Source organism: Echiichthys vipera (assembly GCF_963691815.1).
Source record: "Echiichthys vipera genome assembly, chromosome: 5".
Lineage (NCBI taxonomy): Eukaryota > Metazoa > Chordata > Actinopteri > Perciformes > Trachinidae > Echiichthys > Echiichthys vipera.
Window position 1 is genome coordinate 17,372,909 of NC_139830.1, and position 15,000 is coordinate 17,387,908.

Consider the following 15,000-nt stretch of genomic DNA (forward strand, 5'->3'; position numbering starts at 1 on the left):
AGGAAACGTTATCTTTTTATTCAAATATTTAAGAAATCTAGTAAAGAAATGAATTGGATCTACAATTATAACACAGTGTCAACCTGTTTGTCCTCAGCCTTCTTCATCCTGGGAGGTGTGTGCGTGTCATTTGGCGGCGCCTCGTACATGGCCAGCCTTTTTGCCTTACGGAGGATGATGCTGCTGTCTGTGCCAGCACTGCTGATCCAAAGCACCGCGGTGTGCAGTGTCGCCCTCTTCTGGCTCTGTGCAGTATCCCTCTACATCGGCCGCCTGGAGGTGGAGATCATCCACGAGGGAGACGAGGAGGAGGAGGAGGGAAGAGAGGAGGACGATGAGTGCCGGGAGTGCCGCGAGAAGCGGGAAAACCGTGGCTACCGTGGCTCCCACAACAGCCGACATCACGGCAGTGAGGACAATGACAGCAAGGGGCCGAACAAGTAGACACCTTGGATGGAAAAGTAACGTGTGGTTCTTTGATTCAGGGCTTCCCTGTGTGTGTGTGTGTGCGTGCGTGCGTGCGGGCGTGCGTGCATGCGTGCGTGCGGCCTACATGTTCATTTGTAGGCTGTGTGAGTCTACAAAGATACAGACTTATTGTTTGTTAAATGTAAATATTATTGTTTAAGTGAATAGAGACTTTTAGACCTTTTGGAAAAACTTGTCAGAAAATGCTGTATATTGGTAGTTTGACTACATTCACTTCTGGTGAATAAATCAGCCTTTTTTGTAAGATTTCTTATAATCAGATTTATTCAGAGCTGCTTCACTTAGTTATCAATCGGTCTGAAAATTGCATTGATAACTTGCATCCTCAGGCACGCTGCAAAGACTCACTGAGGACATCACATATCGGTCAATATAAGTTTAGTTTTCACTGCACTGTATGCAATCATTTTCAGGCCTTTTCATTGGCCTCTCTCTGCAGTTTGTTTTATCGCGTTCAACATAACTAACTGTGATCGACTACTTGAAGTTTTCATAAAAGCTGGTTGTGACATGCTTTGAGATTTAGAAAGAATGGGTATATATGTGCATGTTTCAGGTCTGTCTTTTTGTTAAATGAGGGCGTACAATATTGTTTTACAGCCGGTTTCCCTGTGTATTTTTTTTATTTTGTTTTGTAAGGGCGATAGCACTTTTGTCAGTTTGTTACTATACTAAACAACATATTTTTCACAGCTTTGTCTGTTGTTATATATTTGTCTCTGTATTGTTGACATACAGTATATGTACATTCTAAACGTAAACCATTTTACCATCCTGTTATCACTATAATTGCTGTTTTAATGGATGCAAAGAAATGGTTGAAAGTTGATACCGTGTGTGTGTAAATTGGGTTCACTATTCTTGTGTCTGTGCGCTCCACTTTTCCAATCAGCGCACCCTACTGTACATACAGTAATAAAGTGAGAATAAATACGTGCTGACAGTCAAAACGTCAGTGTGTGCTTTGCTTTCATATTAAATAGACCTGTGGTTCCCAACCCTGGGGGGGACACCATTCATGACCGCTTTAAGAGGCCACCAGATAAATATGAAGGTTATGAGAACATAAGGAGGATGAGAAAGACCAACAGGAATATTCACATTGTTAAAATTTCTCTAATAATAGCATTCATACATGAAATACTGAATTATACCGTCTGTAGACATTTCTTCATTTTAAAGAGCTATTTGGGCCCAAAAAAAAGTTGGGTGCCATTTTAAAAATGGCCTATTGTTTTTTTTGGTAATTTAATTCCTAATTAGTGAGGGAAGTCCCACCACCTAGATGCATCATGAATTATGACTTAATCTTAATTATTTTACTATAAAGATATTATTATATTGTTAGAGCAAGTCTGAAATTTGTTTTGCATTCCAGCAGCTCCATTAACAGCAACACAGAAGAGACAGAGAACTAGCGCTGTGTAAAAGTGAAATTCCGGCGTAAAATCAGCCCAGGGTCTTCTTCGGCAAAACATTCAGCTAATAAGCCATCAAGACAATTTCTTTTGTGTACCAACTATTAATGGAGAAATCCGGTAGAGTCGCTAACAGCCGAATGCAGCTAACACTGATTAGCTCGGGGCAGTACGGTAAACGCATCAAAACAGCTTTTTTAACCATTAATACTGCTCATGATAACACCACACCTCTGCAGTAGCATAAGAGTCCCTACACATTAACCGAAGCATCAAAGGGCTCCTTCCTTTTGGATTGCATTTGCTAATCGACTTGAAAGGAATTTACTATGAGAGGAGCTGGTACCGGTGCCAGTTGGTAAGTCTTTCAAAACACTCTTTTAATTAACTCAGGGTTCACTAACTACATTGTTGGTGCTTTGTTTTATGTGTAAGGACTCTTCATGCTACTTAAGAGGTTTGGTGTTATTTTCTAGCAGTATTAGTGTTTAAAAAAGCTGTTTTAACCTTTCTATATACACCCTCTCTACGACACACTGGCCCAGTAGAGGAGCACCTTCAGCAGAAGACCCCTCGCACCTAGATGCACCACAGAGCGCCACAGGAAATCTTCCCTGCCTGTGGTTATTAAATTATACAACGCATCCCTTGGAGAGTCTGTCAGCCCCTCTCTGTGATTTAAACTCAACTATAGACAATCTGTTCTATTGCACAATAATCTGGTATTTTTGATCTTGTATATATTTCTTAAAAGTTTTTATAATATAAGTTTTCGGCTGTATAATATTTGTTGTTTGTCTATCTGGAGTTTCGTAGTAAAAAAAGAAAATTTCCCCCTGGGATTATTAAAGTATTTCTGAGTCTGATTCTGATTTGTATTACTGTTAGAGCCTGTTAGTGACTGTCCGGGGTGTCTCTGTTAATAGTTGTTACACAAAAAAAATGGTCTCGATGGCTAAATTGTTGAGTGTGATCGCCAAAAAACACCCTGGGATGATTTTACGCTGGAATTTCACCTTAAGTTTGAGGATTGCATAACAATCAGTCTAACCTTAGTAGATTTCAGAACCCTATATCTCTGTTTTGAGGGTAACAAATGTACTCACTGTTCAGAATGTGTCAGGGGAAATGTTGTTGACCATCCTGTGTTTTTATGGTGGAATGATTCACACAATTTCTGAAGTTTGACGATCTTTGAGCTGAGCAGATTTTTAACTTTTGGAGCAATTTTGATTTTAAGATAACAGACACACACAGCTTTATTTCATTCTTACATTGTGTATTTAACCGAATGCATTTGTGTTGAAATCAATTTTATACAATTACATTGGGGCCATGTAGTATTCCTGCATACATGGTTTGTTTATCTCTTAGCATACAATGAAGCTGCTGTTGTGTGCATTTTACATGATGGGTTTGAGTTGACAGCATAAATACTGTACAGTGCAACTATTCCGAAGCCATTACTTTTTTTTACATTTTGTTGTATGCTAATATAACGTGAATTCATTTCTGCCCTCATCTACACTCAACACCCCATAATAAAAAGCACAAACAGGATTTTTAATTTAAAATGTGAAGCTTATCAAAAACTGAAATATCAAATTGATATACTGTGAGTCTTGACACTTGATTTGGGTCTTCACTGCAGATCCTCTCAAGCTCCGTCAGGTTAAATGATGACCATTGGCAGATAACCGTTTTCAGGTCTCTTCAGAGACGCTCGATTGGGTTCAAGTCATGGCTCTGGCTGAGCCCCTTGAGGACATTCACAGAGTTTCCCCTTAGCCCAGGGCTGCTTAACCCTGCTCCTGGAGGGCCACTGCCCTGCATGTTTAGGTTTCTCCCTGCTCCAACACACCTCAATCTAATGATGTGCTTGTTATCAAGCACTGAAGCTTGTCACAGGTTTGATAATCGTTAGACTCAGGTGTATTTACAAAAGAAGTTGTCATATTTTTCGGATTACACACACAAGGCCCAGTTTGTGAGTTTAAACTCTCTTTACAGGAATCAAACAATGTACAAACTGTCCACACACAAACACACACACACACACACACACACACACACACACACACACACACAACGTACATGCATAATTCTTATAATGAGCTTCTCATCTGTGAGCATGTATGAATATACTATGAACTGAGCTCAGCAGTATATGGTTCCTTTGTGTGTGTGTGTGTGTGTGTGTGTGGGAGTGTTGGTGACGGGGGCTTCATCTGTGATAACTATCACCGACTTGGTTAGGGCGAAGGTCTGTGGTATCTCACAGCCATCGACAGAATGTGTTGCTGTTGAGACTCACCTCAGAGTCACCCTCTCTTCCTCTCTTCCTCTCCTCCTCTCTCCTCTCCTTCCACCTCTCATTCGCTGATTCCCAGGGTGTTCCTGTGCAGTTGTGTTTCACATGCAGGGTGTGTCTAGATGGCCGCTGCTGCAGTGAGACCAGCACCCCTTACCTCCTCCCTCGAGCCTCTCTCCTCCCTCCTCTACTCTCCGGCTCAGATCCTCTTCTACCCTTTCGCCCTCGAGTCCTTTCTTTCTGGACTCCTCCTCACGTTCGCTTCTCCTCCCTTTCCCTCCACCCCGCTCCCCATCTCTCCTCCGTGGCTGCATCTGACTGCACAGGTCTGTTTGGCATGCAGGAGGCTCCTGAGGCCTGGCGCGTCTAAAGGGCAGGGCGCCCAGAGGCAGGAGACGCGCCCTCACTGACAAACACCATCCACCCCCAGAACCCGAGCTGCTACAGAAACCACAACACCACACCACAGCTCCAACATCCAGGTCTAACCTCATACATCTCTAAACCTGAGCAGCACATCAACACTCCCAGGCCTGAAAGTAGGACCCATAACCTCTGCTTATTTTGAGAGTGGGTTGCTCATCTGCTCTCAGCTGTTAAATGCCACGCGTATGGATCAAAGCATCTGCCTTGAGAAGTGCATTAAGTATGGATTTGTCTTCGCCTTGGCTGTGAGGAGACAAGAGGAGATTGTTGGGAAACATCGACAAAAAATAGTAGCGGTAGCTGAGGAAGGATGGGGGAACAAGAGAGTTGTGGAGGTGTAGGACGCCCATGTCAGGTGAAAGCGGTCTGGGTTTCTCCCTGCATCCCTCACTCTATTATTCCTACCCATATTTTTTACTCTTTCAAATGCATTTACATGTGCTAAGGTATTTCCCCCGGGAGCGCGACTCCAATTCAGGGGGTAAGATAAGCCATCAAAGTCGGTGACAGAGAGGGCATATGGGTGACTCAATGACAGGCTGAGTATAAGACAGTCAGGAGAGCTGCCATGACTTGTGCGCACACACACACACATATGCACGCACACGCATTGACGCAAATAGCTCACTGTACAAGCCGCACCTTTACTTCACTATATAAAGACTGTGCTCCACAGTAAAGATATAAAGACAAAACCAGAGGTTAGTGTGCGGCTAGATACCCAGCACACACACGCACACACACACTTATACAGTACATACGGTTTTGCACGTACAATGGCGTTTTCTCCCCAACAACTGCTCTTGTTTAGTATGCGCTTCCTTTGGTCTTGAGGAGGAATGATCCTCACTCTAATGAACTAGGGCCTGCCACTTGAATGTAAAACAGGATTTAACCCGTCTTCAATGTCAGAGCCCCTCCCTGGGGCTGCTTCAGACAACACACACACACACACACACACTCTCGCACGTATTCATGGAGATGCACACATGCACAGACACACATGCAAAACACCAATGCACACACACACACACACACATACACACACACACACACACACACACACACACACACACACACACACACACACACACACACACACACACACACACACACACATATGAACACACGGTATACGGTATAGTCTCTTATAAGTGAGACGCCCTCCATGCACTCGCTGTGCTTTTGTGTGTTTTGTGCCTTTAATCAAACACACTCAAGTAGAGTGACGTCCTGTTTCATGCCAGGGTCGCTCTCATCTGCTCCACATCTTACTTTTTTAAAAATGTATTTTATTAAGGATCAATATTATTGTGTTTTGTTGTGTGTTTAATTGTGCTACTGTAGATCGCCCTATTGCTTTTTTGATGACACATAACTACCTGCACTGACACAAGACCTCTTGTATATTTGTTCTACCCATGATGTGTTTGTTATTCTTGAAGCTATGTTAGTCTTACAAGTATAGTGAAGGGCTATACATAAATGTCTGTTAAATGCCTGAAATATTGATGCTTTGTAAGATGTATGTAGTCCCTGATATTAAAACAAACGATATGCAAATGTGATGTAAGGCACACGTGTGTCCTACATGATCCATTCAAATCAAATGTGAGACCTTAATTAACTATGTAAAAAAATTACTTGGGATCGTGTCATTTCATATATCGTAATTGAGTTTATGTGCCGTGCAGAAGCAAGGAAGAAACAACAAAAGCCTTGAGTTGTGCTCCTCTACTGGAATATTTTATTGTTATCATCATCTGTATCACTGTTTTTCTTTTTACATTTGTTCATTTTATTTGATGAATGGGCGGAGTATTCACAAAGATGGAAGGATAACGTTAGATTCACAGTGATGGGGCAAGGGGTTAGCTATTAAATTCAACAACAGAAAAAAAACATACACACTTGAACAAGCAAACGCACACACACGCAATCATACACACGTTATACTATTAAACACCCGAGAATATGTGCGGCCGCTAACACATATTTTGCATGTGACAGCTACAATGTGGGTGTGTAGTGCACGTCGGATCTGAACAATTAGAAATGTTTTTTCTCCTTTTTTCCCTGTCAGACATCAGAACATCAGATGTTTCCACATAAACTGAGCCGTCAGATCTGGCGAGTAATAATATAATAATAATAATCTCAATCTGGAAGCAAAACAAAAAAGGACTTACACGCAGTGTCTGGCTTTATGGCATCATTTTTGAAGACTTGGTTTTCAACAGATGATATAAATTCAGGTGTATTTTGATCACATGATGGATCTGGTTTAATGACTTTATTCCAAAGTGCTAGAGAGCTGTCTGATGTTTATTTCTAAGGATTTATATCTTTGATTATTATTATCACAATTTTTCAATAATGCATTTGGCTGTATTGATACAAACATTTTTGTCAAAAAAGGAAGCACATTTTGAGATGTTAAATATCACATTTTGGAATGATTTTCAATTGTTTGAGTATCTTTTAGACAATCAGCAAATTGTTTCTTACTCACTTAAGTTTAAATGCACTGATCTAAAAAAACAAACAAACAGCAACTGTCATTTGTTTTGTTTTTCTCATATAAAAAGTGTTTTGCATTTGTTTGTTTTTTCCATCCTGAGAGGAATCTCAAGCAATCAGTGTGAGAAAGACATTTAATGTGATTTATGTTGCCACTTTGTACTTTAAAACTTTACTTTACCAGTTGATTGAATTGAACCAAAAGCAATATTGGATTTATTGACCTCCGATGGTCTTATTTAATGACCACAGGTCTGTTTATTTATTTGCCTTTTAAAATGACCATTTATCCCCTCTGTTAACACTGTGGTCATACTTTGATATTAGTGACCACTCGTGCATTGTTTTCTGTTTTAACAGGATCACACAGTGAGTGCTAAGTGATGAAGTGCTTCGTGTTCACACCAGAACAAATTCAGTAAGTGCTCAGAAAAAAATGTGGATGATAACGAAAGTATCAGCACCACTTCCCCTCCTACAATAAAAACATGTTTCTTTTTTAGAGGATAAAAAAAAAGGTATTTGGATGATATTGTACATCCCGTAAAACAACGTTATTTTGTCTGTCTAGACACATTTTCACATCATCTTTTCATGTTTTAACTGGTGAAAAAATCAATACAAACCTTAAGAAATAAAAAAGAAGAATATGGCTTTCATACACAAACACAATCGCAGCATCATACAGAATATACTATAATTAATACTCAGTTAAACAAACAATATTCCTATAATTAAACAACAGAAATAGCGTCCTGTCTGCATTGCATTGTCTTCCCTTATATATAATGGAATGTCTGGGACTACATTATTCTTATTTCTGTCCCAACAGTGTGCTTTAAGTATGGCTGACTGATGAATACTTTTTTTTATCCTTATCATTTTAAATCTCAATACAAAAACACCAGAGGGCTTTCTCCGTCTATTTTAAGGGAAACCCTATAATCATTCTCACCTGGTTCTCAGTGTAAGAGATGATTTGTATAATACTGCCATAATAAAAATGTATATTCCAAGTCCAAAGTCAGACAAGTGTCCTTCTCTTTCTACTGGCTTTAGGGTTAATAGGTTAATTGGAGTGACAGTGAGGAGGATGTGAGCTGAGGGTCTTTATGGTTTTGTCTCTATATACAATATGGCTTCTCTGAGAGGAAGAGACACAGAAATCAACACAGTCATCTAGAGAAAGACACAGAGCAGAGTTCATTATTGTCGTAGAGACGGAGAGTCTTGAGGGACAACCAGTCACAAGTTTCCACGTCTGTGAGAGTTCTCTGAGAGTCACTGTCAGTTGTCCACAACGGGCAGACGCATAAAGTCCCTATGGCAGCTACTTGTCACATATTTTTAATCACAGTTATTCAACTCATTGTCCAATTAGTAACGTCCTCCGAGGCGTAATGTCCTGCCACTTCTGTCTCTCCTGCCCTTTTCAATGTCTCTCTTTCTGGTCTGTCACTCTGCTTCGTCTTTCATTTTTATCCCTTCTGAGTCTCAGTCCTCCTCGGAGCCTGCAGCCCCCCTCAGTCCATTCATACAGAAGGGCAGGCCGGAGGAGAAAGGGCTGTCAGACGGGGAGAAACCGCTGAAGGGTGGCAAGCCGGCCAGTCGCTGTAGGTGGGGGAAGAAGGCTGGCGGGGGTCCCTTGTGGTGGTCCGTGCGTAGCTGCAGGCCATCGCTGTGTTCTATGCCATGGTGGTGGGAGGGGGGCAGCTCAGGTGGAGCGTAGCGGATAGTGCTGGGAGCGTAGAGGCTCTGAGGGCCCTGTGGGCCGAGGGCAAGCGGGTGGAAGAGGACCCGCCCTGCTGCACTGCCTGCAGCCAGTCTCTGGAGCAGCTCAAAGTCAGGAGTGCTACCTGCGTTGCCACTGGTTCGACTGACCAACCCTGACACGACCCTGTCCTCACGGGGCAGCGGGGAAGACACGGACATGGCGGGGGACAGAGCCGGGGATGGGGGTGTGAACAACCCTTTTGGTGGGGCCTCGCTGCTGGACGAAGAGTCGGGGATCGGGGTGGTGGGGCTGTCGCCGTTGAGGCTGCTGGAGGGTGTGTGTGCGTGTGAGGGTTGGGGCTGGGTGGTGTGTGTGTGGGAGGTGGAGGATTGCGTGTGCGACCCCCAGCGCCCCCCGGTGGTCAGGGTTTCGTGTTCAGTTTTGATGCTGGGGCTGCCAGGCAGGGGAGACGGGGTCACTACACTCTTCAGTTGCTGGATCACAGCCCGGCCGTTGTGCACCCTGCTCCCCCTCTCCCCTCTAGTGGGGGTGTCTCCTCCCCTACGCTGTTTAACTCCTCCCCCATCTTCCTGTTTCAATCTGTCACTGTCTCCGCCCTGGTCCCACTCTGTCTCTTCCTCCTCCTCCCCCTCGCTTTCACTCGCCAGGTCAGAGGAGGCCGAGACGCTCTCCTCTGCGTGACGGAGATCCTCCAGTCTGCGCCGGGTTTCGGGAGGAGCGCCCTCAGGGTCGGACCTCAGCAGGCGCTTCCTCCTGTCCTCTGATTGGATGGCAGCGACTGTGAATTTCTCTCTGCCTTTAGTGTCAGGGTCACTCTTCCCCACTGAGCTCTTGGCTGGCTGAGAGCCTGAGGAGGAAGGGAGATGCTTATGATAAAAAAGAGGCACAGGCACTGTGTATCAGTGGGCATCATGGGAAGGTACTAATGTGTGTGTGCAGCTTCCTACCTCGGGCCTGTGGGGCGCTTACGGTGGGGGACGAGCTAACTCGAAGTCGCTCCGCTCTTACGCTCTCTGGTAGCTGCAGTATATCCAGGGGAGTGTCGGGCAACTCTGTTCGACTGAATGGATGATAGATGGAAAAGGAGAGAGGGAGGGGGAAAAGGTGGACGTATACACAAATGATCATCTACCACTTAAAAGCCACTTACAGCTTTAAAAAAACACACTAGTGCTGATTTGAGTGAATACTTAGAGATGGAAACAACATATAATCAGCCTAATAACAACCTCCCATAGCCAAACTGCCTCAAACCCTTCTAACCTCCACCGAACACATCCACCCAATCCTCCAAACAACAGCTCTCATCACACACGCACGAGCACCGACACTTAACAGACAGGCAGACAGAACCCGCCCTGCGAGACATACACACATACAGAAACATACACATACACACTCTGCCCCACTCAGCAGCCCACCTATACAGTTAAGCTAAGACAAGGAGGAGGCTGTTGGAGAAGTTAATGAGCTCTTGTAATTACAGCACTAATTAACTAAAACACCATTCAGCCCCAAAATTCTGACATCCATTTGTTGTAATTATATAGCTTCAGTCCAATTAGCATTGAAATTCAGCCTACTCCTCTTGTTTTTGTCTGACTGCTCTGCCGTTGTGTTATGTACTGTGTTTGGGTGTGCGTGTGTGTGTTTGTGTGTGTGTGTGTGTGTGCGTGTGTGTGTGTGTACAATGTGCACTTGTTTCTTCTGAGTATATTTGCATCCGTGTCTGGGTGAATACGCGCGTGTGTATACAAGAGGGAAATAAGGGGGAAGCATATTTTGCAGAGGTTACTGCAGTTTTGAGTGTCTGTGGGGTAAATAAATAAAGCCTAACAAAAGTATACTACATTTAAAGTGTAATTTGAAGATAACAGAAACAAAAGGTGCAGCGTCTTGATTTTTCCTTAATAAGATCAAGTCTGCTCAGAATAATGCCATTAAATAGTGAGAATGTAAGGCTGTTTGCGGACAGCTGAACTCTGCAAGAGTAATGGCTTTTACATTATTTATAAATAATTTTAAGCTGAAAAAATTAATAAATAAACAGAAGTAATCATGAAAGTGTTTAATTTAAAAAAGACTGCCGATCATAACATTATGCACTGTGAAAGCTTGCAAAACAGAATAATCTCACAAGTATCTTCTTAGTTTGAGCTGGACAAATATTTTCACTTACTAGATTTAGACAAATGTAAAATCTATAAAACATAAAATGACTTACGATATCTGCATTTTTTTTTGTTATCTTATAATTTAAAATCATTTTTCCTGAATATCAGACACACAACTGGTAATGTATATTGCTTTGATGTCAGTTTTTGGAGTTAAACATCTTCAGTTTTCTCACATGTTGGGAGAAGTACAACTCCAATAATCCTTCTGCATTTCATCATCTATCTCTTCAAAGGATCTCTGTACACACACACACACACGCAGTATGGCGCCTGCATATATAAGCTCGGTTTATATCAGCAGTCCCGGGGCACAGGGTTGTGGTTGTACTGACCTCAAGACATAATTGACCCAGATGACGTTGCGTTCATGGGGTGCTTTGTGGTTGATGGAGACGGTGGCGCTGGACTGGATCCACAGGTAGCCTCCTCTTCTCTGGAGCCAACGGTAGTAATTGGTCACCACCTGGCCTTTCCTCAGCACTGAGAGGAGACCAGAGGGAGATGGAAGGATAACAGGGCGCGGGAGAGGAGAAGGAGGGAGAAGAAGCCAGTTATTGGTTTGTCAGTTCCTGATGACAGCAGCAGAGGGCGCCGATCTCAACAGGACAGAATGACATTTCAACAGGCTTTTCCTCACCAAGTTCAAACACTGTGGAGAACGAGGGGGATGGGGATGAATTTCCTATATAACATATGCACATGGATGTGACTCACAGTCCTCGTGGCTCTGCCGGAGGTTCTCCAGGTCCTCTACGTGGATGAAGTGGTAACAGGTGTGTCCGACCACCTCTGCTGGGGTCAGATCCATATACTCTGAGATCCTATAAAGAAGAAAGCAACAAAATTACACTTATTTGTCTTCAATGGCATTCCACTACACTTCGAAAAATACAGACAAAGCCCTTACCTGTTCTCACAATATGTGACCTGCAGGTCCATGTTCACTCGAAAGACAAACATGTTGCTCTCCATGCGGACTTCATTAAGCGTGGAGGGCGGGAGGGTGTGTGCCAGTGCAACCAAACCCATGGGTCGGCGCACTGAACGTGAGGAGCCCGGCACAAGTGCGGGGCGGCAGCGGATTCGTCCTGTCACATGGATTACCTGACAAACAGAAGACAACCATATGTATTTCTTTAACCCAAGGATATTTTTTTGCAAGACATTTACACAATCTGGATGAAGAAAATAACAACAATAACATGAAAATCATCTACACTGGAGATCAAAATTAGAGAACAAATTATAAATACTTGATTTATTCTGAAATACTTTTATTTTTTAATGTCCAGAATTTGATAGAATATTCACTGTGGCTATTCCACTGCTGTACTGGCATGTTTTTTTAAATAACAAAGGCACAACAAAAACCTTTATTTTGTGAAAAAAACAGTCAGCAAAAAAAATTCTGGACTCTGACACTTCCTCCTCCAAATTTAACTGACTTCTTTAGACACTTTGGGTTCAGCAGTTCCTAGTCCTACACCGAACATAACGATTCCTATCAGACCCAAATAAATTGATGCCCCCTGTCACACTGCAAAACGGGTTAGCAGTTCCTTGAAGCAATGAAATGGCCAGCCCAAGGTCCAGATCTAAACCTCATACAGAATCTCTGAAATATTCATGGCAACAAAGTAACGTCTAAGAAACCCACAACAGTTACCTAACTCTGGAAGAGACTGCAAGAAGAATGGACGAAGATCAAACCAGAGCAGTGTGAGAAACTAGATGAAGTCATATCCTATTCATTTTTAATTCTATAGCCCTAAGAAAACATTGTTTAAATCTTCTCTTCTGTTAATGTTCTCCAAATTTGCTCACTGCTTTTTAATCAGAAAATAAAGGTTTTTTTGGAAGTGCCTTGGTTATTTAAAAAAACATGCCAGTACAGCAGTGTTATAGTCACAGTGGCTATTCTATCAAATTCTGAACAGTAAAAAATATTAATAAATAGTATTTCAGAATAATACAAGAATTAATCATTTGTTCCCTAATATTGATCTCCAGTGTATTTAACAAAAACGCAATAGAAAGTCAGATTACAAGCTTAAGAATGCAGCAGCACTGGTTTTTACAGCAGTGAGTGCAGTAAACTGACTGTTATAGTGCAGCGGCCCAGTGTAAAATAAGGTCAAAGCAATAAAACACACTGAAAAAAAAACGACTTGGCAGTGCTATGAAACACTGGCCATGAAAATAAAATGACACGGGTCTCTTCTTCTTCTACCATCCCAAGAACAAGCAGGTAAATAGGAAGGTAAGCATAAATAATAATCAAATTATGAGAAATGATTTCCTCAGACATTTGTACCTTGTATCCAGAAGACTTGACATGGAGGCCTCTTTTGGTGAGCGTGGACTTCATGCGGATGAAGTAGCCGCGGTCAGGAGGATCGTCAGCAGGAGAGTGAGGACTTGACGGAGCTGCGGGAGATGACAGAAGAAGCGGTAAAACTTATGTAAAAGAACATCCATCCTACAAAATTTTAAATATTATAAAGATTTCTTATTGTTTCTGTTCTTCTGATGATGTGAATTGAGTTTTTTTTCTTTCAGTTTCCTCTATAACTCGACAGTATAATAAGTACCGGGTTCAGGGGTACCAGCCAGGGAGGAGGTGGACGCGGAACTGGAAGCACTCTCGGGGCCCGTGTGGCAGCCAGCCTCGGCCCTCAGATGCGGCCTGATCCCCAGCCGCTCAGCCATTTCCACGTGGTCCGCCGGGTGGATGTAGTCAAACACGCTGCTGCCGGTCAGCTCCACCTGAAGAGAAACACGATACCCTAATCAAAAACTGAAGCTTGGAGCACAAATACCTTTACATGTGTGTCTACACACACACACACACACACACACACACACACAAACACACACACACACACACACACACACACACACACACACACACACACACACACACACACACACACACACACACACACACACACACACACAGAGGAAAAATCAATATACGTTATGACAGGAAAATGAAAGCCCTGCTCTGGGTTACAACTCAACATGGAGTGTGGAGGTTGTAAGACAACCCTGCACACACACACACACACACGCACGCACACACGCACACACACACACACACACACACACACACACACACACATACAAGTCCAGTCTCAGAGGACTAAGTGACTACAGTATTACACAAATAAAACCAGGGGAGATAAAAATCAATTGTATTTGCTGATTAAAAACAGGTGAACTCCAAGTATCTCCAAAGGTCACATTACTATTCTTCTTATTCCCCGTGTGCCTCCCTGCTCCTTCATTCAGTTAAAGTCTATCCCAGCAGGCATAAAGAGCAACGCAACAGCTCATACAGCTCTATATGATCCTATCATCATAATGCATCATAGTCGCATCTCTAATCATTTAAAGGTAATAATGGCGCTGCTCTTGCATGGCATCCATAAAAGCAGCACAATCGAAGCAGGTGTGATTCCATCTGAAGCTGTATAAATGAGTGTGTGTGTGTGTGTGTGTGTGTGTGTGTGTGTGAAAAAAAAGGAGGGAGAGAGAATATGCATGCTTACACACATTAATGCAGCTTCTATTACATCTGGGAATGTGTGTGTGTGTCTCTGCATGTGTGTGCCAATACTTTTCCATCTGATAAAGCCGTGGCTGCAGCAGCCTCACACCCTTGTCTGTAGGACACAGCCATTTATTACCGGATTAGAGCCATTTACTGCAGGCTTTATGGGAGCTTCAGCAAGGCCCTCAAGGACATCACAGCCGGAAGGAGAGGAAAGGAGCGGGAACGAGAGAAGGCGGGGAACGGAGGAACAAGGTGGACGATGAGTTAACAGAGTGGGGTAAAGACGGAGGAAACCCCACCGAGCGAGGGAGGATAAGCGAAGGGATAGAGGTTCTTAGCACCAGATATGCAGGGTGTAATCTCTTGAG

The 15,000-nt window shown here is 43.1% G+C and overlaps 2 protein-coding genes across 2 annotated transcripts in view; one reads left to right on the top strand and one right to left on the bottom strand.

Moving 5' to 3' along the window:
* Positions 1-1,360, top strand: part of tmem160 (transmembrane protein 160) — a 5,389-nt gene extending 4,029 nt beyond the window's left edge. Inside the window, exon 4 of the mRNA XM_083914669.1 lies at positions 98-1,360. Coding sequence (XP_083770795.1) covers positions 98-444 — 347 coding nt within the window. The 3' untranslated portion in view covers positions 445-1,360. The remainder of the gene's footprint in view (positions 1-97) is intronic.
* Positions 1,361-8,658: 7,298 nt separating this feature from the next.
* Positions 8,659-15,000, bottom strand: part of npas1 (neuronal PAS domain protein 1) — a gene marked incomplete at its 3' end in the record, with an annotated part of 37,808 nt that continues 31,466 nt past the window's right edge. Inside the window, exons 6-12 of the mRNA XM_083913468.1 lie at positions 13,668-13,842; positions 13,391-13,503; positions 11,984-12,180; positions 11,791-11,897; positions 11,409-11,556; positions 9,847-9,959; positions 8,659-9,746 (exon numbers count right to left, since the gene is read on the bottom strand). Of these exons, the coding sequence (XP_083769594.1) occupies positions 8,659-9,746; positions 9,847-9,959; positions 11,409-11,556; positions 11,791-11,897; positions 11,984-12,180; positions 13,391-13,503; positions 13,668-13,842 (1,941 nt within the window). The remainder of the gene's footprint in view (positions 9,747-9,846; positions 9,960-11,408; positions 11,557-11,790; positions 11,898-11,983; positions 12,181-13,390; positions 13,504-13,667; positions 13,843-15,000) is intronic.